General features: G+C 37.3%; 1 protein-coding gene across 3 annotated transcripts in view; it reads left to right on the forward strand.

Moving 5' to 3' along the window:
• The window catches only part of LOC5572014 (serine proteinase stubble), a 143356-nt gene that overhangs the window by 94981 nt on the left and 22322 nt on the right, over window positions 1-26053 (forward strand). For all 3 annotated transcript variants that reach the window (XM_021846423.1, XM_021846422.1, XM_021846421.1), the window contains exon 2: window positions 85-267. In XM_021846423.1, coding sequence (XP_021702115.1) covers window positions 85-267 — 183 coding nt within the window. The remainder of the gene's footprint in view (window positions 1-84; window positions 268-26053) is intronic.

The following is a 26053-nucleotide window of genomic DNA, read 5'->3' on the forward strand; positions in this document are numbered from 1 at the left end:
AAAATCCATCACTAAATACCTACTGATCGAAGTGCAAATGTGTTTACTAATCCGTTTCCCATTCTCTTTTTCCCTCCATTCCAGTGATCCCCCAGACGTGTCGACACAAGGGTCGCAAGTTCGAGTGTGGCCTTTCGATTTCATGCGTGCTGGGCGGCGGCAAACCGGTCGACCTCTGCTCCGGAGGGATGATCTGGTCCTGCTGCATCGATCGGGACTTCCACCAGCAGGATCCGGACCTGGAACTGGGTACCGTCCACAACGCCAGTAAGTATCGGGGAGTTTGCTGAAATTTTCGATTTTTCAAACACGAATACTACTAAATAATTACCACCAATCAACACTGATTTCCTTGTGATGAGTTTTACACACACACAGAGTGAACATTTTTTTGCAATTTCAAGGGTAAATTATTCCTTAAACACTTACTAGTATCAGAAATCTTCACAAACGTTTAATAGGAATAATGGTGTTTCAAAGCTGAAGTTGTAGCGATATGACAAGGTTTACTTCGTGCGACTTAATTGTTTGATTTAACTTAGAACAGATAGAGATTATTTTCCATCTGCTAGTTTGGTCTACACCTACATATAATATTCTTCATAAAATTTATTCATAGAAAAATGAATTCTTAAGGTGAAGATGAATCGAAACCAAACTTCAAATCTTCAAGAGCACGGATCTGGAGAACCAAACACCCGTTTGAGCTGAAAACTTAATCGATCGGTCACCACCAGCGAGTGACCAATCGATTAAGTTTTCAGCTTAAACGGATGTTTGGTTCTCCAGATCCGTGCTCTTGAAAATTTGAGGTTTGGCTTCGATTCATTTTCACCTTAATATTCAGATTTTAACAATTAGATTGGTAAATGATGACACAACAGGAAGTTGTGGTCGTTTTCCCTCATCTAAAATGGCAGAATTTTAAATTTTTGAATTTTTGTTGGTTTAACAACCGCTTTGTCAGGTATTCCTAAGTATCTATGTGATCCTAGAACAATGATGGATTTTTCGTAGGATAACATAGATAAAATCCGTCAATATGAAGAATGTTTAAAAGGGGGAAATATCATACTCAACAAACATTAGAAAAACAGTATTTTGCATTTTTTGTTATCCAGAATGAACGAAAGATACTTCGGTATAATCATTCTACTCAATTTCACCATTAACCGTGCTTGTATGTATGTCTTTTCACGTCAAGGTTGGCAGACAACAAGAAAGTTGTATCATTATTTCGTTTAATGAGAAAAGAGTTCTGTGACCGAGCAAAGACTGTCCATATAGACAAATTACTTATCCGTGGGAGAACGCAGGTCAATGTGACGCCAAATGAGTTGAGAGGGTAATTTTCCACTCACTGCTTTCGATTTCAGTTCCTGTAAATCGTTAGTGCAATGCAAGTGATGGAAAAATGAACAATGAATTGGAAGTAGATTTTTAAATGAAGCATGGTCCGATGTTTATTACATCTTACACCTAAGAACAGCAGATTCGCAGATTCTGCAAAGATTGTTTTGCTAAAATTTAAAACATATATCATACAGCAGCAATAGGTCACTCTTTACTTGATCTTTTCGTAATTAATTTTGAAGACGTTGCATTTGAAGTGAATATCTCTAAAGTATACTTGATACTTGTTACTTGATGCTTGATGGGCTACAATTTGCTACGATGAATATGCGCCGAATGGATGAGTCTTCTCCACTGGGCTCGGTCCTGGGCCAATCGCTTCCAGTCACCCTGAACGCTAAGTGCCCTTGAGTCTTCCTCAACTGCAAAAAGCCATCGTGTGCGCAGTCTACCACGAAGTCGGCGGCTTCGTCCGGGTTCCCTGTTGAATATTATCTTTGCTTGTCGTTCTTCCGGCGTACGAGCAACGTGACAAGCCCAACGCAGCTTGCCGTGTTTTATGCGCTTGACAATATCCACCTTTTTATACACTTGGTAAAACTCGTGATTCATGCGACGCCGCAGATGCCGTTTTCTAGTTTACCACCGAGTATTGTTCGAAGCATTTCCCGTTCAAACACCCCAAAAACTCTCCGGCCTACTTCCTTCAATCACAGAGAACAGACGTTCATCTTTAATCGCCAGCGTGTGTAAAGCTTTGTACTGGTCATTTCAAAGTATGTCGTTATGCTCCTGTTACGCGGCGCTGTCATCAGAATATAGGTGGTTCGATTTTGCCGCTTTTTACACTTTGGCGCTAGTGTCACCATCAAAAATTGCCACTTGTCGCTACCGTTGCTTTGTGTGTCAATGTCTGTTAAAGTTCACTAGTGCCATCGTGTGGTCGAAACGATTTTGTATGTCGCGCTGTCGGCGTTGGCGGCGCTGATGATTGACTCTAACCTTTACACATGATTTTGACGGAACTTTGTTCGAGCCTCCATGTCTGTTCTCTGTGCTTCAATGTCCATGATTCATGGCCAATTAGGACAACTGGAAAGATCAGTGTTTTGTTTTCGTTTGCACGCTACGGGACAGCTGGTTACAGAGCCCGTATAAAGCCCGACTCGCAGCTGCAATACGTGTTTTCACCTCGTGGGTAATGTCATTATCGCATGTCACTAGTGTTCCAAGATACACAAATTCTTCCACCACTTCAAACTTTTCACCACCTGGTACCATTTCGTTACCACTAACACGTCCGGACCCATGTTGACCATAAGCTATCAAGTACTTCGTTTTTGTGGTGTTGATCGTGATCCCGATCCTTGCTGTCTCCCTCTTGAAAGGCACGAACGCCTCTTCCACTGCCCGACGGTCAATCCCAATGATGTCGATATCGTCCGCAAAACCAAGGAGCATTTTGGTTAAAATATATGCTTCTGAATAACGTTTGTGTTAACTGTAATGCTTCTGAAACAACGCATGTGGCTGAAAATTAAGGTAAAAAATAAATATGTTATCTATGTATTGTGTAGACAAATGTTATAGATGTCCAAAATTGGATATGCACTGGTAATTAAAATTCATACAACCATATTGTTTCTATGATTACTTATTTTATTGGCAGGAAATAGTAATCACCCTGTACAAGAAGGATGGGAGTTTTATAAGGCGAATCGTCCAGTGAACGTAGGGGCACTAGTTCAATTGGTTTCAAAATGATCGTATCTTCGTATTCCTGCACGGTTGTGTAGAAAGATTAGCACATGAGAAGTAATTGTAAAACACAGAAGAATATTTCATGCGTCGTCTTACCTTGTCCGTTAACGAGTTTAGAATATAAGTAGATCCGAAATTTGTGACTGTCATACTACTGCATCACGGCCTACCCGATTGGAGAATATCGAGTCGCTTCAACGGATTGATACCATGTGGATTCTCTTGAAATATAATTGTGTTCCTAAAAATTATCTAACTCAAACGGCATTTTTCATAATTGCAAAAAATATTGTATGCAACGCGTTGCAAAACTTGATTTTTTCAGCACGAATCGTACATTTCTCCGACGATGCTTGCCGAGTTATTTATTGCAACATGTTGCATAAATAACTTATTCAAAACTATCAGAAATAGAAAAATGTGAATATCAAGGAAAATTAAAATTATTATTGGATAAATATCAATGGTCCTGGTTTAAACAGTTTAAAAAATATTCAAAATAAAGGAAAATGACAATTCTATGTTATAGAAATAGTCAAAACGGCTCATTTTAATGAACGGATCCGATCCAAATCACTCATGGCGTTTTCTTTTATTGCTGGGGTGAACCTAGTCTCGCCCTGGATCCGCACTATCAGCTGTCAAAATGTTTTTTTTATGGGTCGGGTCGAACCCGGATCCGCCCTAGGTTAGATTCAAAAACAACGAGGTTCGTTCCGCCGATTTCTTGCGATCAAACATGAGCGGGATTGAACTGTTTGCATTTTTGTAATTTTTGTAATTGAACTGTTTACATTTTTGTAATTCTCAAAATTATCGATCATAGAAACATTTTGGTAACAAGAGATGTACACGAAAGCATTCGGCATTTTATTTGATTATTAATGAGAATTTCTTCAATTTTTTTGAACTAATACAAATGAAATTTGATGAAACTGCGTGGCTGACAGTTCGAAAGTAGGAATGACACAGTTGATGTGACTCGAAACTGGATCCGTTTTCGTTCATTTATTGTGAGTCGGGTCAGCTCTGACCCCAAGTTTAAAACCGAAAACGCCATCAGTTGAGTGAACCTGATCCTTTGAACGGTTCATTGGTTCAGTGGCTTTCAAAGAAAGAGCGAACTGAACCGAGCGAACGGGAAAAAGAGCGGTTCAGTCCCTGTAGCGCGACATGCGTCGTATCTCTCGCTCTCTCGCTCTTCCCAAGAACTCGCGATGTACAGTCAGATCTCCTATTAGACACATGGTGGGGGGGCATTATAGGAATCCGCGTTATAGGTGACCCATAGCTTATAGGATTTCATCACTTTGAGGGTGTTGTTGAATATCTCGTATGCCAAAAGAGATAGCACAGTACTGTCTTCGGCGAAGTTTAAGTACTAAGTACGATCTACCTTTAGGAGTTGAGGATCATACTTTTAGTAGAAAACTTGGGTAAGTATGATGTATCGTAAGGGTGCTTTTTCTGATTTACACTATATGAACCATGAGGTTTGAGAATGCAAAATTTTATAACACTTCCGAATCAGAATGACTAGCTCATGTCAACCCTTAGCTACTGAACAACTCTTCCGAAAACACCAACCTTCCAAAACATCAGGATCTAGAGATATCATATGTTATAAAATTTTGCATTCTTATCCCTCATGGTTCATATAGTGTAAATCAGAAAAAGCGCCCCTACCGACCAAGTTCTCAACTAAAAGTATGATCCTCAACTCCTAAAGGTAGATAGTACTTAGCACTGAAACTTCGCCAAAGACAGTACTGACTCCTACCCTAACCAAAAAAGTGCTCTGCCATTAAAATGAGTACTTTTTCAATATCCTTTATCTGTCTGTATGCTAGTGGGTGGGGCAAATTTGTCTGTCTATGCTGAGAGCGCTGCGAGCACAGAGCAGCAGATAAATGTGCTTACCAGTGTGGCGTGGCGCGCAAAGCAAGGTACGTAACAAGCGTTGTAATAACGCCGAAAAACGAACGAGAGAGGTTCGTTGTTTTTTCGGGTCTTTTTTTGTCTGATCCATACTGATCAAATGAACCGACTCTTGCCAAAAAAGAGCCACGGATCACTCATTCTATTAAGTGATCCGGATCTTTTGAACGGCTCCGATTCTTTTTGCCCATCTTGTGATACAACAGTTCAATGATTTCTTTTCGGAAAATTGTTCTAATGATGCAAATGATCGTTTATGGCAAAGATGGTTGAAAGAAAAAAAAATAAACGACTCTATATATTGCCATATATTTTACCGGCGACACGTTATTCAAGTAACACTACTGCCATCTTTTGAGTGAAAAGCGCGTAAACATTATTTTCAGCTACATTCAAATCATCGTGCAATTTAAAAACGACGATAAAAGAGGAAGAAATTAAAACAAATACGCTTAAAAAAGTCACACAGAATTGAGAATGACATACACAGAATCAGGCTCTTATGAACCAACACGAAATTTGTGTTATTTAAAAAAAGGAAAAAAAGCTCCTGTGATGATTTTTTCTTCTTTTTCTTATATTTTCTGGCATTCAGAGCTGTTTGACAATATCGAACAACCCCGTGTTAGCTGTGTAACATTTTTTGAGCGTGAATTGCATAAACGAACACTAATTCATCTGGTGGACACTAGGAGAACGTTAGGTATTAGTTTACTCACCATAGCGGCGCTTTTCAGGTAGCCTTGAAAAGACGGGAATCGGTTATCTTTTTCCTTCCAACAAGAGGGCCTTTGTTTAAGGCCCAAGTAAAAATGGAGCAATTGACTGTTTAACGAGAAACTTGCGACGATCGACGCGCCACCATAATTCATACAACGGAGGGTATTAGAACTAACTTGGAGGTGATGATTTCGCAATTTGGAGGTTAACATCACCTCCAAACACTAGCGATTTTGCGGTGGGAAGTTGACGTTTGATCACGAATAGGGTAACGACTGTTTATTTTGTTCTCAAACGCTAACAGTTGGCGCCAGCGGCAAACATTACAGACAACAACCTTTCGAACATTCAGTTTCTCTTACCGGCAGCCGAGCGGCGACACTGATGTTTCTATTCTTCTCACTGATCGCGCTACGCTGGATTCTCAAATTTCTCAAACTTTCAACACAAGCGCATGGAAGAATGGTAGTTGGAGAACTGTCAAAACGTATGGAAAATTATGAAAATCGTAAATTGCTTGCAATTAGGAAACTGAATCAAAAAAGTAGTGATTAGAAATTAAGTGTAAAGTGAATACATAACTTTTTGTGTTTAGTTCATCTTCCGTGGTGCTTTCTTTGCTTCAGGATTTCGTTTTTACTACCATTGGAAAAGAGCCATCTATTGCCCTCTCAGTTTTGAATATCGCCCTATTGTCAAAATTAAAAAAAACTGTTTTCTGCGATTTTCAAAATCGACAATTCTGTAACATAAACACAAAGCTGTTTCATTTTGAAAACTCAACTGCTGTGTGTTTTTATTTTTTCAGAAGTGTGGATTTTAAAGCAGCAAATTGCTGTTAAATATTGACATTTGCTAATTTTTCTTAGGCCTTAAGCTTAATCTATCACCTATCTTGGGCTTCAAGCTTAATCTATGTAAAATATATATGATATGCTACGCTCCATTTATGTGCCTTATATGTCACAAAAGTTTACACATTTGGTTCGACGAACCGTGTGTGGTAACTCTTGTTTTGTGTAGAAATAGTTAATATGCTGTTTTCTGATAAATCAAATGCCTGTGGTCGTGGTTTTAGAAGTCAATTTCTGTTTCCCAATAGGGCGATATTCAAAACTTAAAAGGCAATAGATGGCTCTTTTTCAATGGTAGTAAAAACGAAATCCTGAAGCAAAGAAAGCACCACGGAAGATGAACTAAACACAAAAAGTTATGTATTCACTTTACACTTGATTTCTAATCACTATATATTGGATCCAGTTTCCTAATTGCAAGCAATTTACGATTTTCATTATTTTTCATACGTTTTGACAGTTCTCCGACTACCATTCTTCCATGCGCTTGTGTTGAAAGTTTGAGAAATTTGAGAATCCAGCGTAGCGCGATCAGTGGGTGACATACAAACAACAGTGTCGTCGCTCGGCGGCCGGTAAGAGAAACTGAATTTTCGAAAGGTTGTTGTCTGTATTTTTTGCTGCTGGCGCCAACTGTTAGCGTTTGAGAACAAAATAAACAGTCATTACCCTATTGCAAGCAATTAACGATTTTCATTATTTTTCATACGTTTTGACAGTTCTCCAACTACCATTCTTCCATGCGCTTGTGTTGAAAGTTTGAGAAATTTGAGAATCCAGCGTTGCGCGATTCGTGATCAAACGTCAACATCCCACCGCAAAATCGCTAGTGTTTGGAGGTGATTTTAACCTCCAACTTGCCAAATAACCTCCAAATCATCACCTCCAAGTTAGTTCTAATACCCTCCGTTGTATGAAATATGGTGGCGGGTCGATCGTCGCAAGTTTATCGTTAAACAGTCAATCAGTGGGTGACATACAAACAGCAGTGTCGTCGCTCGGCGGCCGGTAAGAGAAACTGAATTTTCGAAAGGTTGTTGTCTGTATTTTTTGCTGCTGGCGCCAACTGTTAGCGTTTGAGAATAAAATAAACAGTCATTACCCTATTGAGAGATTAGTGTTTTTTTTTGTTAGACATTAAATAACATATATAAGTGTTTTTCTTACTAAGCTAAGCTAAGCTAAGCTGCATACAAGAAATTCTGATCGATATACGACTTATGATTACCTGACTAGTTTTCGAATACGAAGCGGTTTCAGTCACAACAAGATACTCGTTAGTATTTTGCAATTCTTCTGATATTGGTGCCTATCAAAATGCGTGTTTTGTAGATTTGAAAAATTATCCGATAAGCCTATGTAGCATTTTTTCAATCGTTCTCCAAAAGTTATAGAACAAATAGAACTGACAGATGGATCGATTGATAAAGCTTCACAATACACTATTTCAGGAGCACGTCCTTGGCTTGTCGGTGGATTCTTCCACTCGGCTAAGGAAGGCGCCCAGGGTCTGTGGTTATATAATCAATCCATTTAAGCTTCTGTAACAATTATTGGTTAGTAAAAAGTTTTCATATGCTACCTAACCTCAGCAGATGCATTTCCAAAGCGTAACTAAAACCACCGAAGTTGCCTAAAAAGGATATCAAACAATGTTAACATGATGTCCTTTCCATCTATTACGACTGAGAAGATTTTTGCTCAATCCACACAGCAAAAAAATCTCAAATTTACATGGCACGCGAACTTCTATGATAATCATGATAAACGAGTTATAACTGAATGTTCAACGATAAATATTGTAAACTGACTCATTGCATTCGAAAACGCTTGCAATCTTGAGTGAAACTGAAACATTTCATAATCTTTCATCCAACATTCGCCAATATTGCATGCTTTCTTGCATCTTGAAAGTGAAATTGGAAACAAGATCGCTCAGTTTACATGATTCTACGCTGAATATTCTGCCAAAAATAATGCACATGGATGGATCGACGGCTTGTCATTTCATGTGCATTATTTATGATTGAATTTTCAGCGGGAAAATCATGTAAACCGAGCCGTTTTGCATGCAACATTCTTCGAGAGAAGGCGTTTCGCGTTCAATATTAAGGATTTTGGTAACAATGTTGTATATAATAGATGTGTTTATAGGTTTTATCATTGAATAATAATACATGAGAAATGGTTTTGCATGATTGAGGCTAAAATTGCGTTACGTGTAAATCTAAGATTTTTTTGGTGTGCAGCTCTGAGGCCATTGTTCTGGACGAAACCCATTTGCTTGCTATACTATGCAACTTTGTGTTGTTTAAGGTACTCAGTGGGTCACTGGATTTTCTGGTTGTTTCGAATTTATTAGTCTAATAAGACTTAACGTCTTTCTTTGTTATGACATTCACTTTTACCAACTTGAAAGACGCATTCCATTACAAATCGTCTTCAATATCCTGAGTCATGATCATAATGGACAGCAAATGAGAGACACATGTGATCGTTTGCGAAACCTATTACGTTTGCTCTACTGCTCTTCACGATGTTAGTACATTTTTCAACACTCTTTCGAAAACAATGCCTCTACTATGACTTGCTCTAAGCAATTTGAGTCCCAAGCACCCCCGTCGTCAAATTTGATCCCCTTTTTCAATTTTTGCAACCACCAGACGTCTGATGTATTTCACCGAATTTTTCCCTTTCAGTGTGACACGCTGCATTTACCTCACTAAGAGGCAGACGCAATTTGACAAAATTGCTGTTACCTCACTCGCGCTCCAAGTGATGTCAGTTTTTTTTCTTGCGTGACTCTCTGCAGGACTTAATGTGGCGTAATTGGGAAGCTTGATGCGTGCACTTCCGTCTGGTAACAAGTTCATTCCAAATTTCAGCAAACCATGACTGAGGAGAGAGAGAAAGAGGAGAAACACTAGTTTAAGTTTGCGCTTTAAACTAGCAAATTTTATTATAATTATCACTCGATTGTGCTGGAGCTGGGAAAATGATGGTGCGATTATGATTATTTCGCTGAAGAAGCAATGGAAAGACAGCGCCGAATGGAAAGGTAGAACAATCAGTTCTATTTGCACAAGTTCTAAGTGGAGTGCATTTAGATTTGTATCTTGGTTGCATGTTTCAAGAAGTTCTAAGGTTTTGCAGTCAGTGAACTTTCGTTGTTTGCTTTGTAATTTATGAATCTGTAGTTTTTCATGCTATGGTTCAACATAGATTTTGATCTGTATTAGAGAAAAGTTTATTGAACTCAGTTTCAACAATTCAAAGTGGGGACGAAGCCACTTACGACGATAGGTTTTTCTGAAACCCATAGGCCATAAGTGAAGCAAACAAATTGATTGGATCTATTGAAATCATACACCGGCTGTTAAGCCCGGCTCTCCGCTTTTCACCTTCTAGCACAATATTGAACAACAGGCAGGAAAGTCCAAAGTCGAAAGCACTCCTGAAATCTTCTCAGAATTTTGCACACCATCGTCGGTCTTGTCAGTCATATTAGTTTCCCGGGGAAGTTGTTCTAGTCCAGGATTTTCCATAGCTATACCAAGTCATACGTCATTTTGAAATCGATGAAAATATGCTGTGTTGGAACCTGATGTTCACGGAAATATTTAAAGATTTTCGATTGGTCATTAATGAAATCGGTTTGATAACTTCCCACAAACTCGTTTACCACAGATGAAAGCCGACTGAAGATGTTTTGGGATAACACTTGGTTGGCCGCATACAAAAAGGTGATCGCTCGGAAGTTCTCATTTGTCGCCGTTCTTGAGTGTAACTTTTTTGCAGGATTAACGTCCCTAATGGAACAGAGCCTGATTCTCAGCAGTGTTCTATGAGCACTTCTACAATTGATAACTGAGTGCTTTCTTTTCCAATTGACCATTGGCACCCTGTTGCCCCTCTTTGCCCTGGGAAGTTGAGAAAACTTTCTTTACGAAAAGATTATTGACCGGTGGAATTCGAACCCACTACTACCCATCCTTAAATTCTTCTGTAGCTATTCTGTTACTAGATGACGCCTATCAGCCGGTGCAGCATATTTCATCTTGACGAGTTCAACTGCGATACCACCATTACCAGCTACTTCATTTTTCTTGAACTATAACTTCTTGAAAGTGGGGGCGCATCAGAGGACTGGCGAAGATTCACAAACAGATGCTAGAAGATTCCTTCCTTTCATTGGCTAGCTTAATGGATCTTATCAAGGATTTTCAGAGTATTGCGAAGTCTTTTGCCACCAAGTCGGTTAAAAATATTTAGGAGTTCTACCAGAATCTATTCGAGGGTGATGGAAGCGGCTCTTTGACCAGCGTTCCAGTCCTTCTCTAAAACTTCTCAAGGACTGCTTATTATCCCAAAGGACGGATGCAGCATGGAAAGGAAAAGTCAGGACGTATATGCGTTTGGCAAGCTATATTGGATACTTTTAAAATTTTCAGAAATTAATTTAAAAATATATTAGCTATATTTTGGCATGACTTATTTATTGAATTCCCTCCCCCGAACTGAATGCTTGTACATTTTTATATGGCACGAAGCGGATCCGGTCAGAACAGCCTGGGACCACTGTGAGAGCGGAGGAAGGGCAGCAAGCGCTTCTGCAAGCATTTCTCTCGATATAGCTGCCCGTTTATGGTGCCGGTTGTAACGAACGGCTTGCTGTACCGTCCACATTCGCAGATCGTCAGCCACAACAGGTACTTCTTCGAGAATTTGTCCATATTTCTCTTGCGTCTTGAAAACTACTTGACAGATCGCGATAAAATTTTGCACAAATAAACATAGCACTCTAAATTAGTATTATCCAATATTTCATTTCATTAATCGCTTGGGTAAAAAAGCGATAAAAAGTAACACCCAAAATGAAGTGTCGCACTTCTCCAAATCCAATTCTTATTACTGAAAAATGTTGAAGATACGTCGAAGATGATGATTTAGAACAATGAATAACGTTCATAAAGATAATAAATTTACTCACGGGGATGAGGAGGATAAACAAATACCAAGTTCTTGGAACTTCTTGTCATCAGGGAAGAAAGTTCATTGGTCAACATCGAAGTCTTCAGGTTGTCACCACATGGTTCACAGTATGTAGACTCTACCTCTCAACGAATGTGAGGAAGCCAAGGAACTGGGATATATTTTCGTGATGGCAAGAATCGAAGGATACTAGGATAGGTCACAATCCCTCATCTCCAAGAAGGAAAGCATTGACGAAGTTCACCCTTATTGCTGAACCCATTAAGAGTGTTTAGGTCGCCTCCGACAAACACGTCATTAATTCATCAAACTAAGGAGTTTCGGAATCGTTTTAGTATTTTTCAGCAGAGATTTTCAACTTACGACTTTGTAAGGCTCTACAAAGGATGTGGTAAACTCGGTTGGCGTTTACTAAATTAGTTTGTCCACTGCAAAAATATCTGGCGAAAACCGAAAAGACACGAACCCAATGGCACCTTCCGCTGCGTTGTTAATGGCTGCTTTGACACTAGTCCAGCAGTCCTCAAGACGGGCTTCGGTGAGCTCTCCCTCTTCCGGCAACGCTGCTTCAAGGCTTTGCGCGTAATCAGTTGTGACTTCGGGTAGCTTGAGTCGTTACAGATTGGACCTGTGGCGGGCGTCGGTACCGAAAGTTGTTCACAACGGAAAGTCGTTGGCGCACTTTCACCGTCACAAGGTAGTGGTCCAAATTGATGTTTGCGCCGCGATAGGTTCTGACGTCGATAATGTCCGAGCAGTGTCTTCCATCAATCAAAACGTGGTCGATTTGCAATTCAGTCTGTTGGGGTGATCTCCAGGTGTACCGATACGGGAGACTGTGCTGGAAGTAGGTACTACGTATGGCCATGTTGTTGGAGGTGGAGAAATCAATCAGTCTAAGGCCGTTCTCGTCCGTAAGCTGGTGTACGCCGACCCAGACAACCAGAAATCGCATGAAAGTTCACGTTACAACTCGTTTATTCATACTAATTACATCAAACCCGCAAAAGACCGTGGATAAACTCGTCAGTTTGATGAGTTTCCTCGCATAAAACACTTTTTTTCTGAGTTCATTTTTATATTTTGTTTCGTCTCGTACACTCGTACAAAGTAAGTCGCATCAATCCGTAGCAGCTGTCAAATCAACATTTGTTATAATAAGTTAAGTCGCATAAGATCACAGGTTGGTTCGGTAGAATATTTATGCACTCGCATTGTATGTTATTATTCATTACATAATATATGCACGCATATCGCCTCCACTTTTGTACGTAGAAGGCCTTTTCGCGACATCTTATAAGTGAAATTTTGCACATATAAAGCCTCCAGGTGATTTCGTTATAAGTACATTTTGGTTGTCTGGGGAACTTCCCTATAATCGGTATGAATTCCTCCTCCTGGCCAATGTGAGCGTTGAGGTCTCCGATAACGTTTTGACATTATGACTTGGGCAGCTGTCGTATTCACGTTGCAGCTGCACTTAGAAAGCGTCTTTATAGTCATCGTCACTTGCTAGGTGAGGGCAGTGCAAGGTGGATATGCTGATATTGAAGAAACAGCCTTTGACCTTCAACTTGCACATTCTGTTGTTGATTGGCAACCACCCAATCACGCGCCTCTGCATTTCGTCCATCACGATAAAAGCTGTGCTCAGCTCATGACTGTGTCCGCAGCTCTGGTAGATGGTATAGCCATCCCCATACGTACATATGTACCGTCGACCCTTTCCAGTAAACCCCCTGCAGTGCTACGATGTCGAATTTGCGGACCCTCAATAATTCGGAAAGAATGCGGGTACTTGGCCTCCAAATCTCGACAAAAATATTTATAGTTATACTTTCACGAATAATTAGATTCATTACTGCTCGTATTACTGTGTGTATTTTTTTTATGATTTTTTCTAGGAATCTCGTGAGAATTTGGGTATTTTTCCAAAGATAATTCCGAAGATTAAGTTATTATTTTCTGTGGAATTCCTCCAAGAATATTGTTTCGGATATCTCAAGAATTCAATCCGAATTTTTACTAGGATAACAATAGTTATTACCCAAGAAATTTCTCCAAAGATTTTATTAGATATTTTTCAAGGAAGGCTCAAATCCTCCATGATTCTAACAGGTGATCGATTTCTTTTGTAGAGTTTGGTTGGAGGATTAGTAACAATTAGCAGTTGTAGAGTTTGGTTGGAGGATTAGTAACAAAAATATACCTGGAGGACCTCCTAATATAGTCTTTGGAAAAATAAACTCGGGGTAATCCCTGAGGAAATAACTCGAGATAAATCGTTGCAGTGCTCAAGGTTTCTTGGAGAAAGTCCTAAGCATCCTTTGAAAAATCTCTGAAGGAAATAACAACTAGAAGGATCCCAGTATGAGTCCCTGTAAGTATTTCAGATGAAATCTCTGGAAAAATCACTGGAAAATTTCTTGAAGTTTTTCCATGAGACATGTTAGATAAAATTTTTAATAAAAATCTGGAGCCACTGCAATCCTTATGAGTGAAAAAGATACTCTAGAGAGCATTTTGATTAAAATAGAGACCTTAGAGATCTTCTATTAACATAAAAGACTATTCAGAGACTTTCATTAAAATATAGAGCTTAAGCTCTAAGTCTTAAGTCTTTAGAAAAAGACTTGCTGCCAGCCCTATAGCAATTTCTTCAACACTGAACTGTTGAATAAATCTGTTTGTTCAACAACTTGAATATTAAACATAAATTAAACAAGCATAATTTAAATTAAGGTACCTTGAATCGTCAAACGAATTTTGTTGTTGACATTGACATTGATTGACATTGATATTGACAAAAAACATTGAATTAACCTGTAAACATACAAAAACCACTAAGATGTATTAAATACGAAAAAAACATTACCAACATGATTTTAAATGTCAGATTGGTTTACGTTCATAGGGGGTTCGAAGTATTTTTTAACGTAATAAAAAAGTTTGACTCTGGTAAAGAGCCCCCACAGTAGGGTGCGGCTTATTTTTCAAAAGTTCTCATAACCAAAAATTCGTGAGCTCTAATGAATTCAAATCACATTAAAAGAGAAACCTCAAAATCTGAGCATTTTTTCTATAAAACTTAAATATGTAAAGCATCTTGCCTTAATTACGAGTTGAATAGTGCATATATTTTTTAACATATGCAAACATAATTTTGTTTCAAAATTATTTAAAAATTGTTGCAAAGTCCTTACCAAAGGTATAACAAATGAGAAAAATCAGTTTCAGCTTAAGAGACAATATTTAACTGCCAAAGATTTGACAAAACTGGCATTTTTCGTTGAAAAATAATGTTTTTGTGCAGTTTTTGCTGAATAACTTGGTCAAGACATTTTTTTTAGAGAAATGTGATATTCGGAAGGTTTGAAAACAATTAAATAAGCTTCAAAAGAATGTAAAAAGATTTAGAATCGGTTGAGTAATCATGAAGTTATGGTCAAATCAAGTTGAAATTTTTAGTAAAATGAGGAAAAATTTGGATAAAATTACTTGTTTTGATTTTAGACAAATTTGGCGTTCGACAAAGTTTAAACAAATTTAATTTGGAAGGTATTGATGCTAAAAGTTTTAATATCGGTCGAAAAATAACAAAGTAATGTGTACTTTACTGATGGTCATTTTTTATAACCTGAAAATTCAACTTCAAGACGCTTGCGCCACCTCTAAATGTTAATATTTTTGGCTCAGATTTTGATGTTTCTCTATTAATGTAATTTGAATTCAGTAGAACACACGAATTTTTGGTTTTGAAAACTTTTGAAAAATAAGCCACACCCTACCCCACAGGTAATGGCCTCCGGGCCCCCACATTTGTAAATCCGGCCCTGCTTCGGTTACTCGTATCCCAGGCGGCACCACGGGGTGGTAGGGATAGGAGTTGCTGGGTAAGAGCGTAAGGACCACACAAAGGGGTCCTTTTTATTCCTGCAGGTATGCGAAGTACACACCAAAAAAATCTTAGATTTACACGTAACGTAATTTTAGCCTCAATCATGCAAAGCCATTTCTCATGTATTATTTAATGATAAAACCTATAAACACATAAATCATATACAACATTGTTACCAAAATCCTTAATATTGAACGCGACACGTCTTCTCTCGAAGAATGTTGCATGCAAAACGGCTCGGTTTACATGATTTTCACGCTGAAAATTCAATCATAAATAATGCACATGGAATGACAAGCCATCGATCCATCCATGTGCATTATTTATGACAGAATATTCAGCGTGGAATCATGTAAACTGAGCAATCTTGTTTACAATTTCACTTTCAAGATACAAAAAAGCATGCAATATTGGCGAATGTTGGATGTAAGATCATGAAATGTTTCAGTTTCGCTCAAGATTGCAAGCATTTTCGAATGCAATGAGACAGTTTACATTAATTATTGTTGAATGTTCAGTTGCAACTCGATTTACATGATTATCATAAAAAAATACGTGCCATGTAAATTTTTATGATAATCATGTAAAACAAGTTGCAACTGAACATTCAACGATAATTAATGTAAACTGTCTCATTGCATTCGAAAATGCATGCAATCTTGAGCGAAACTGAAATATTTCATGATCTTACGTGCAAAATTCGCCAGTATTGCATGCTTTGTTGTATCTTGAAAGTAAAATGGCAAACAAGATTGCTCAGTTTACATGATTCTACGCTGAATATTCTGTCAAAAATAATGCACATGGATGCATCGACGGCTTGTCATTCCATGTGCATTATTTATGATTGAATTTTCAGCGTGAAAATCATGTAAACCGAGCCGTTTTGCATGCAACATTCTTCGAGAGAAGACGTGTCGCGTTCAATATTAAGGATTTTGGTAACAATGTTGTATATGATTTATGTGTTTATAGGTTTTATCATTAAATAATACATGAGAAATGGCTTTGCATGATTGAGGCTAAAATTACGTTACGTGTAAATCTAAGATTTTTTTGGTGTGTGACGTGAGATCGCTAAGAATGTTGTCGATGCTTGTTTTAAATGCATCCCAATCAGATATCGAGATGGAGATATCGAGATAAGGAGGATATCGAGGTATGGACAGCAAAAAATTCTCAAATTTACATGACACATAATTCTTTATGATAATCATGTAAAGCGAGTTGCAACTGAACATTCAACGATAATTAATGTAAACTGTCTCATTGCATTCGATAATGCTTGCAAACTTGAGTGAAACTGAAACATTTCATGATCTTCCATCCAACATTCGCCAATGTTGCATGCTTTCTTGCATCTTGAAACTGAAATTGCAAACAAGAATTCTCAGTTTACATGATTCTACGATGATTATTCTGTCAAAAATAATGCACATGAATGGATCGACGGCTTGTCATTCCATGTGCATTATTTATGATTGCATTTTCAGCGTGAAAATCATGTCAACCGTGCCGTTTTGCAAGCAACATTCTTCGAGAGAAAACGTGTCGCGTTCAATATTAAGGATTTTGGTAACAATGTTGTATATGATTTATGTGTTTATAGGTTTTATCATTGAATAATACATGAGAAATGGCTTTGCATGATTGAGGCTAATATTACGTTACGTGTAAATCTAAGACTTTTTTGGTGTGTGGAGAGTGAAAATGTATGCAGACTGAAGGGACTTATGAAATCATCGACATAGGGAAAGATATCGAGATGTAGAACATCGAGATGTGGAGAGTCGACTGTATCACTGAATATTCAACGATAAATAATGTAAACTGCCTTATTGCATTCAGGAATGCTTGCAATCTTCAGCGAAACTGAAACATTTCACTATCTTGTATCCCACATTCGCCAATATTGTATCTTGATGCACGGCTCGATCATTCCATGTGCATTATTTACGATTGAATTTTCAGTGTTAAGCCATGTAAGCCGTGTGGTTTCGCTTGCAACATTCTTTGAGGGAATACGTTTTACGGAATCTACGACATTTGGTCGAAAGACATTTGGTCGAATGACATTTAGTCGAATGACGTTTGGTCGAAAGTACATTTGGTCGAACGGACATTTCGTCGAATGGACATTTGGTCGAAAAGGTTTAGTTGCAACAGAAATCATATAATATTTGGTTGAAACGACATTTCGTGGAAAGGATAGTGTCCGAATCTAAATGGGATAAAACAAAGTTTTACGTTTAGTCTGACTATCGTCGAGAGTAGCATTTTGTCGCTAATACAAGAGTGATTGAATAATTGAAAAAGTATTAACTATTTTACCAACCATCTATATGCGATTGGCAAAATTTTGTTATTCAATTTGATGAACGCTTTCCCAAAATATTGACCAACCTCTTGCGTTTTAGACGTTTCATGCTGCTTTTTCGTTCAGGCGTGTTCTGCAATTCGAAATAACTTGATTTTAAATAGAAGCAAGCCAACTTTTGCCGCCTCTGTCAACTTGTCTTCCCTTACCCGATAGATAGGATTAGCACAATTTTCATTTTTTTTTTTAAATTTAGAGCTTGTACTGCAAACTCTGTTATTCACCCGAGGTCACCAACACTGTCAGCAAAGCGATATATTTGCTTAAGAAATATTATTAAGCTGGAAGTCACAATAGCCTATATGCCATAAGTAGAGTTACCGACACCTAACATTAACTTCGTCATAAAGGTTTTCCTTAAAGCAAATATTTGCTGCAGTCTTAATTCTTATTCCCGCATTCAAAAATCTTACCCACGTCCGTAAGCTACAAGACCTGCATTTCAAAGAAAAATCTCGAGCGCTCTCTCCGAATGCTTCCATCAGATGAAGATCAGTAGTTCATTACGAAGAACGATGACATTTCAAAAGAATAATTAATAAAATAAAACATTATGTTCACATTGTTGAGTAATAAAATAACTTGTTAAGCAGTTTTTCAAAGAATGATGATATTTTCAACGAATAATAAATTCACTTGAACTAAATATTTTAGTCAATGTACAAAAAAAACTAAAAAGTTCATTTGAATAATCATCTAAATCCTAGATTTTGCCATAACTTCAAATTCCAAAAAAGGTGATATTAGAAACCCAGAGTACTTAAAATGTCCCATTTTTTATTCAACACACTTAATGATTCATATTATTCAAAACAATATGTTGTCTTACCAAGTTTTTAAAACTTAGAACAATAATATTCCCGTTCAACTAAACGTCATTCGACCAAAAAAAGTGTTCCAAAGCAATTCGACCAAATGTCCATTCGACCAACTGTCCTTTCGACCAAATGTCATTCGACCAAACGTCATTCGACCAAATGTCATTCGACGAAATGTCCTAAAGCCCGTTTTACGTACTATTTTAAGATTTTGTTAGCAATGTTGGGTATAGCAGCTAGGTTTGTAGGATTTGTCATTGAATAATACATTACTAATGGCTTCTCACATGATTGAAGCTAGAATTACGTGACTCGTAATTCTAAGATTTTTTTGGTGTGTTTGTTTATGAAAACTTTTTCACTGGAAAGTCTCGTGATGGATCAAATGATATCTTTGGTAGGAATACCCAAATTTGACGTATACAACTCTCCACAGATAATGCAAGATATCTGCGATGATCATCTGAAGTCCACCAACAATACTAGATAGCACCTAGCTTTCAGAATATTTTTACTGTAGACATTTCCATTATAAAAAGCTAGGCAACTTTTAGAAATAACTGAAAACATTTTTTAGATGTATCACCCTTGACGTTGGACAAGTGAATGAATTACTCATAAATGACATAAATTTCCACAAATTTGAACCGACCTTACCTAAGGTCGTGGAATGATATTCGCTCATTGTCATTGATCATCTCCAATTTCGCAACTTTCCTCACGCTCCTAATTCAGTTGAGCATAGTACAATAAATCCGTTATCTTCTCACCTCTTCAATGACTTACACCGAACCACTAAATGTTGTGGCAGTCGGTGCAACACAGCAAAAAATTCTCAAATTTACATGGCACGTAATTCTTTATGACAATCATGTGAAACGAGTTGCAACTGAACATTCAACGATAATTAATGTAAACTGTCTCATTGCATTCGATAATGCTTGCAAACTTGAGTGAAACTGAAACATTTCATGATCTTCCATCCAACATTCACCAATGCTGCATGCTTTCTTGCATCTTGAAAGTGAAATTGCAAACAAGATCGCTCAGTTTACATGATTCCACGCTGAATATTCTGCCAAAAATAATGTATATGGATGGATCGACGGGTTGTCATTCCATGTGCATTATTTATGATTGAATTTTCAGCGGGAAAATCATGTAAACCGAGCCGTTTTGCATGCAACATTCTTCGAGAGAAGACGTTTCGCGTTCAATATTAAGGATTTTGGTAATAATGTTGTATATAACACTGCGGACCCAGATAGCCGTAGCGGTAAACGCGCAGCTATTCAGCAAGACCAAGCTGAGGGTCGTGGGTTCGAGTCCCACCGGTCGAGGATCTTTTCGGGTTGGAAATTTTCTCGACTTCCCAGGGCATAGAGTATCTTCGTACCTGCCACACGAAATACGCATGCGAAAATGGTCATTGGCATAGTAAGCTCTCAGTTAATAACTGTGGAAGTGCTCAAAAAGAACACTAAGCTGAGAAGCAGGCTCTGTCCCAGTGGGGACGTAACGCCAGAAAAGAAGAAGATAACACTGCGGAACACGTTTTTTGTCTCCAGCATCAAAATACCTCTATTTACTTAATTGAAGGTTGCTGAATTCATTGCCGTTTACAGAAATATCATAGCACGTCTAATTTTTGAGATATTGGTGGTTGAAAATGCAAAAATTGAATATTTGAGTCAACTTGCATGCAAGTTTGCCAGCTGGTAAGGCAATTAATTTGCTTAATTTGCCACAGAATTCAAAGTTTATATGTATAACAATACTTATCATCAAAGTTTATAATGCTTTTGATGCGGAAAAGTTATTTTTTAATGTATTGTATTTTGCCATATAAGAGAAACGCAAAATGTTGTAAGGCGACTGCAAGCATGTTGAAAAAATCGATTTTATCTAAATATAATCGTAAAATTTCAACCAAAATATATCTGAAACGAAAGTCTAAAAAAGGGGACTTGCATGCTTGGTGGATGAGATCGCAAAAAAGTTTGATAAAACATACTTCAAATTTTAGGTAAACATCAATAAAACCAATGTTTTATACAACTTTGGCGACCTGTAGCTAAATATTGTGACGTGCTAGGAAATTTCTGAGAACGGCATCAGACTCAGCCACCTCAAATCTACTAGAGACACATAATTTGATCCTTGACACACTCAAAAATGTCATTTTTGTTGCGCTGTGTAATAGATGTGCTTATAGGTTTTATCATTGAATAATACATGAGAAATGGCTCTGCATGATTGAGGCTAAAATTACATTACGTGTAAATCTAAGATTCTTTTTGGTGTGTATAAACACATCTATTATATACAACATTGTTACCAAAATCCTCAATATTGAACGCGAAACGTCTGCTTTCGAAGAATGTTGCATGCAAAACGGCTCGATTTACATGATTTTCACGCTTAAAATTCAATCACAAATAATGCACATGGAATGACAACCCGTCGATCCATCCATGTGCATTATTTTTGACAGAATATTCAGCGTAGAATCATGTAAACCGAGCAATCTTGTTTGCAATTCCACTTTTAAGATGCAAGAAAGCATACAATATTGGCGAATGTTGGATAGAAGATCATGAAATGTTTAAGTTTCAAACAAGATTGCAAGCATTTTCGAATGCAATGAGACAGTTTACATTAATTATCGTTGAATGTTCAGTTGCAACTCGTTTCACATGATTATCCTAAAAAAAAATACGTGCCATGTAAATTTGAGAATTTTTTGCTGTGCGTTCTATTTTACGACATTTGATTTTTCTACGACATTTTTGCGTATGTATTATGCTTATAATCCTACTCCATTTATCATAACGACATCCATTTTCTATATGATGACGTTATTTATGGCAATATCGCCAAAAAACGACGGTCCCTTGCGATGACGATATAATGAGCTTCGATAATTTGATATTTCATACTGCAGCATCCCTGACGTGAGATCGTTAAAAATGTTGTCGATGCTTATTTTAAATGCATCCCAATCAGCCATATCAGCTCTTTGAAGCTACGATTCCCTTTAAAGATTTACAAACATCTCGCGGACCCCTAGATTGGATGTTTTTGAAATATACACAGCAAAAATATATTAAATCTACATGGAACGTAAACATTGTCATGTAAAACCAACTTTAACTGAATATTCAACGATAAATAATGTAAACTGCCTTATTGCATTCAGGAATGCTTGCAATATTCAGTGAAACTGAAACATTTCACTATCTTGTATCCCACATTCGCCAATCTTGTATCTTGAATGAGAAATTGTAAACGTTTTACGTACTATTTTAAGATTTTGTTAGCAATGTTGGGTATAGCAGCTAGGTTTGTAGGATTTGTCATTGAATAATACATTACTAATGGCTTCTCACATGATTGAAGCTAGAATTACGTGACTCGTAATTCTAAGATTTTTTTGGTGTGTTTGTTTATGAAAACTTTTTCACTGGAAAGTCTCGTGATGGATCAAATGATATCTTTGGTAGGAATACCCAAATTTGACGTATACAACTCTCCACAGATAATGCAAGATATCTGCGATGATCATCTGAAGTCCACCAACAATACTAGATAGCACCTAGCTTTCAGAATATTTTTACTGTAGACATTTCCATTATAAAAACCTAGTCAACTTTTAGAAATAACTGAAAACATTTTTTAGATGTATCACCCTTGACGTTGGACAAGTGAATGAATTACTCATAAATGACATAAATTTCCACAAATTTGAACCGACCTTACCTAAGGTCGTGGAATGATATTCGCTCATTGTCATTGATCATCTCCAATTTCGCAACTTTCCTCACGCTCGTAATTCAGTTGTGCATAGTAAAATAAATCCGTTATCTTCTCACCTCTTCAATGACTTACACCGAACCACTAAATGTTGTGGCAGTCGGTGCAACACAGCAAAAAATTCTCAAATTTACATGGCACGTAATTCTTTATGACAATCATGTAAAACGAGTTGCAACTGAACATTCAACGATAATTAATGTAAACTGTTTCATTGTATTCGATAATGCTTGCAAACTTGAGTGAAACATGATCTTCCATCCAACATTCGCCCATGTTGCATGCTTTCTTGCATCTTGAAAGCGAAATTGCAAACAAGATCGCTCAGTTTACATGATTCCACGCTGAATATTCTGCCAAAAATAATGTATATGGATGGATCGACGGGTTGTCATTCCATGTGCATTATTTGTGATTGAATTTTCAGCGGGAAAATCATGTAAACCGAGCCGTTTTGCATGCAACATTCTTCGAGAGAAGACGTTTCGCGTTCAATATTAAGGATTTTGGTAATAATGTTGTATATAACACTGCGGACCCAGATAGCCGTAGCGGTAAACGCGCAGCTATTCAGCAAGACCAAGCTGAGGGTCGTGGGTTCGAGTCCCACCGGTCGAGGATCTTTTCGGGTTGGAAATTTTCTCGACTTCCCAGGGCATAGAGTATCTTCGTACCTGCCACACGAAATACGCATGCGAAAATGGTCATTGGCATAGTTAATAACTGTGGAAGTGCTCAAAAAGAACACTAAGCTGAGAAGCAGGCTCTGTCCCAGTGGGGACGTAACGCCAGAAAAGAAGAAGATAACACTGCGGAACACGTTTTTTGTCTCCAGCATCAAAATACCTCTATTTACTTAATTGAAGGTTGTTGAATTCATTGCCGTTTACAGAAATATTATAGCACGTCTAATTTTTGAGATATTGGCGGTTGAAAATGCAAAAATTGAATATTTTAGTCAACTTGCATGCAAGTTTGCCAGCTGGTAAGGCAATTAATTTGCTTAATTTGCCACAGAATTCAAAGTTTATATGTATAACAATACTTATCATCAAAGTTTATAATGCTTTTGATGCGGAAAAGTTATTTTTTAATGTATTGTATTTTGCCATATAAGAGAAACGAAAAATGTTGTATGGCGACTGCAAGCATGTTGAAAAAATCGATTTAATCTAAATATAATCGTAAAATTTCAACCAAAATATATCTGAAACGAAAGTCTAAAAAAGGGGACTTGCATGCTTGGTGGATGAGATCGCAAAAAAGTTTGATAAAACATACTTCAAATTTTAGGTAAACATCAATAAAACCAATGTTTTATACAACTTTGGCGACCTGTAGCTAAATATTGTGACGTGCTAGGAAATTTCTGAGAACGGCATCAGATTCAGCCACCTCAAATCTACTAGAGACACATAATTTGATCCTTGACACACTCAAAAATGTCATTTTTGTTGCGCTGTGTAATAGATGTGCTTATAGGTTTTATCATTGAATAATACATGAGAAATGGCTCTGCATGATTGAGGCTAAAATTACATTACGTGTAAATCTACACACCAAAAAAATCTTAGATTTACACGTAACGTAATTTTAGCCTCAATCATGTAAAGCCATTTCTTATGTATTATTCAATGATAAAACCTATAAACACATCTATTATATACAACATTGTTACCAAAATCCTTAATATTGAACGCGAAACGTCTTCTCTCGAAGAATGTTGCATGCAAAACGGCTCGGTTTACATGATTTTCCCGCTGAAAATTCAATCATAAATAATGCACATGGAATGACAAGCCGTCGATCCATCCATGTGCATTATTTTTGGCAGAATATTCAGCGTAGAATCTTGTAAACCGAGATTTCTTGTTTGCAATTTCACTTTCAAGATGCAAGAAAGCATGCAGTATTGGCGAATGTTGGATGTAAGATCATGAAATATTTCAGTTTCACTCAAGATTGCAAGCATTTTCGAATGCAATGAGACAGTTTGCATTAATTATAATTGAATGTTCAGTTGCAACTCCTTTTACATGATTATCATAAAAAATTACGTGCCATGTAAATTTCAGAATTTTTAGCTGTGTAAGATTTTTTTTGGTGTGTATAAACACATCTATTATATACAACATTGTTACCAAAATCCTTAATATTGAACGCGAAACGTCTTCTCTCGAAGAATGTTGCATGCAAAACGGCTCGATTTACATGATTTTCACGCTTAAAATTCAATCACAAATAATGCACATGGAATGACAACCCGTCGATCCATCCATGTGCATTATTTTTGACAGAATATTCAGCGTAGAATCATGTAAACCGAGCAATCTTGTTTGCATTCCACTTTGAAGATGCAAGAAAGCATACAATATTGGCGAATGTTGGATAGAAGACCATGAAATGTTTCAGTTTCGCTCAAGATTGCAAGCATTTTCGAATGCAATGAGACAGTTTACATTAATTATCGTTGAATGTTGAGTTGCAACTCGTTTCACATGATTATCCTAAAAAAAATACGTGCCATGTAAATTTGAGAATTTTTTGCTGTGCGTTCTATTTTACGACATTTGATTTTTCTACGACATTTTTGCGTATGTATTATGCTTATAATCCTACTCCATTTTCCATAACGACATCCATTTTCTATATGATGACGTTATTTATGGCAATATCGCCAAAAAACGACGGTCCCTTGCGATGACGATATAATGAGCTTCGATAATTTGATATTTCATACTGCAGCATCCCTGACGTGAGATCGTTAAAAATGTTGTCGATGCTTATTTTAAATGCATCCCAATCAGCCATATCAGCTCTTTGAAGCTACGATTCCCTTTAAAGATTTACAAACATCTCGCGGACCCCTAGACTGGATGTTTTTGAAATATACACAGCAAAAATATCTTAAATCTACATGGAACGTAAACATTTATAGTTGTCATGTAAAACAAACTATAACTGAATATTCAACGATAAATAATGTAAACTACCTTATTGCATTCAAAAATGCTTGCAATCTTCAGTGAAACTGAAACATTTCACTATCTAGTATCCCACATTCGTCAATCTTGTATCTTGAATGAGAAATTGTAAACGAGAATGCTCGTTCTATACGATTCTGCACTGAAAATTCTGTCAAATATAATGCACATGGATGGATCGACAGCTCGATAATTCCATGTGCATTATTTATGATTGAATTTTCAGTGTTAAGCCATGTAAGCCGTGTGGTTTCGCTTGCAACATTCTTTGAGGGAATACGTTTTACGTACTATTTTAAGATTTTGTTAGCAATGTTGGGTATAGCAGCTAGATTTGTAGGATTTGCCATTGAATAATACATTACTAATGGCTTCTCACATGATTGAAGCTAGAATTACGTGACGCTTGGCTGGAAAAGTTGACAATCTATATTTTATATTTTCAAATAAGGCTTGTTCCTCGAAAGCATCATCAATCAGAAGCCTGCTGAAAAATATCATGATCTTTTTGGAGCAACAGTTTTACAGATATCATAAAATTTTTT

Source organism: Aedes aegypti, chromosome 2 (genome assembly GCF_002204515.2).
Source record: "Aedes aegypti strain LVP_AGWG chromosome 2, AaegL5.0 Primary Assembly, whole genome shotgun sequence".
Classification (NCBI taxonomy): Eukaryota; Metazoa; Arthropoda; class Insecta; order Diptera; family Culicidae; genus Aedes; species Aedes aegypti.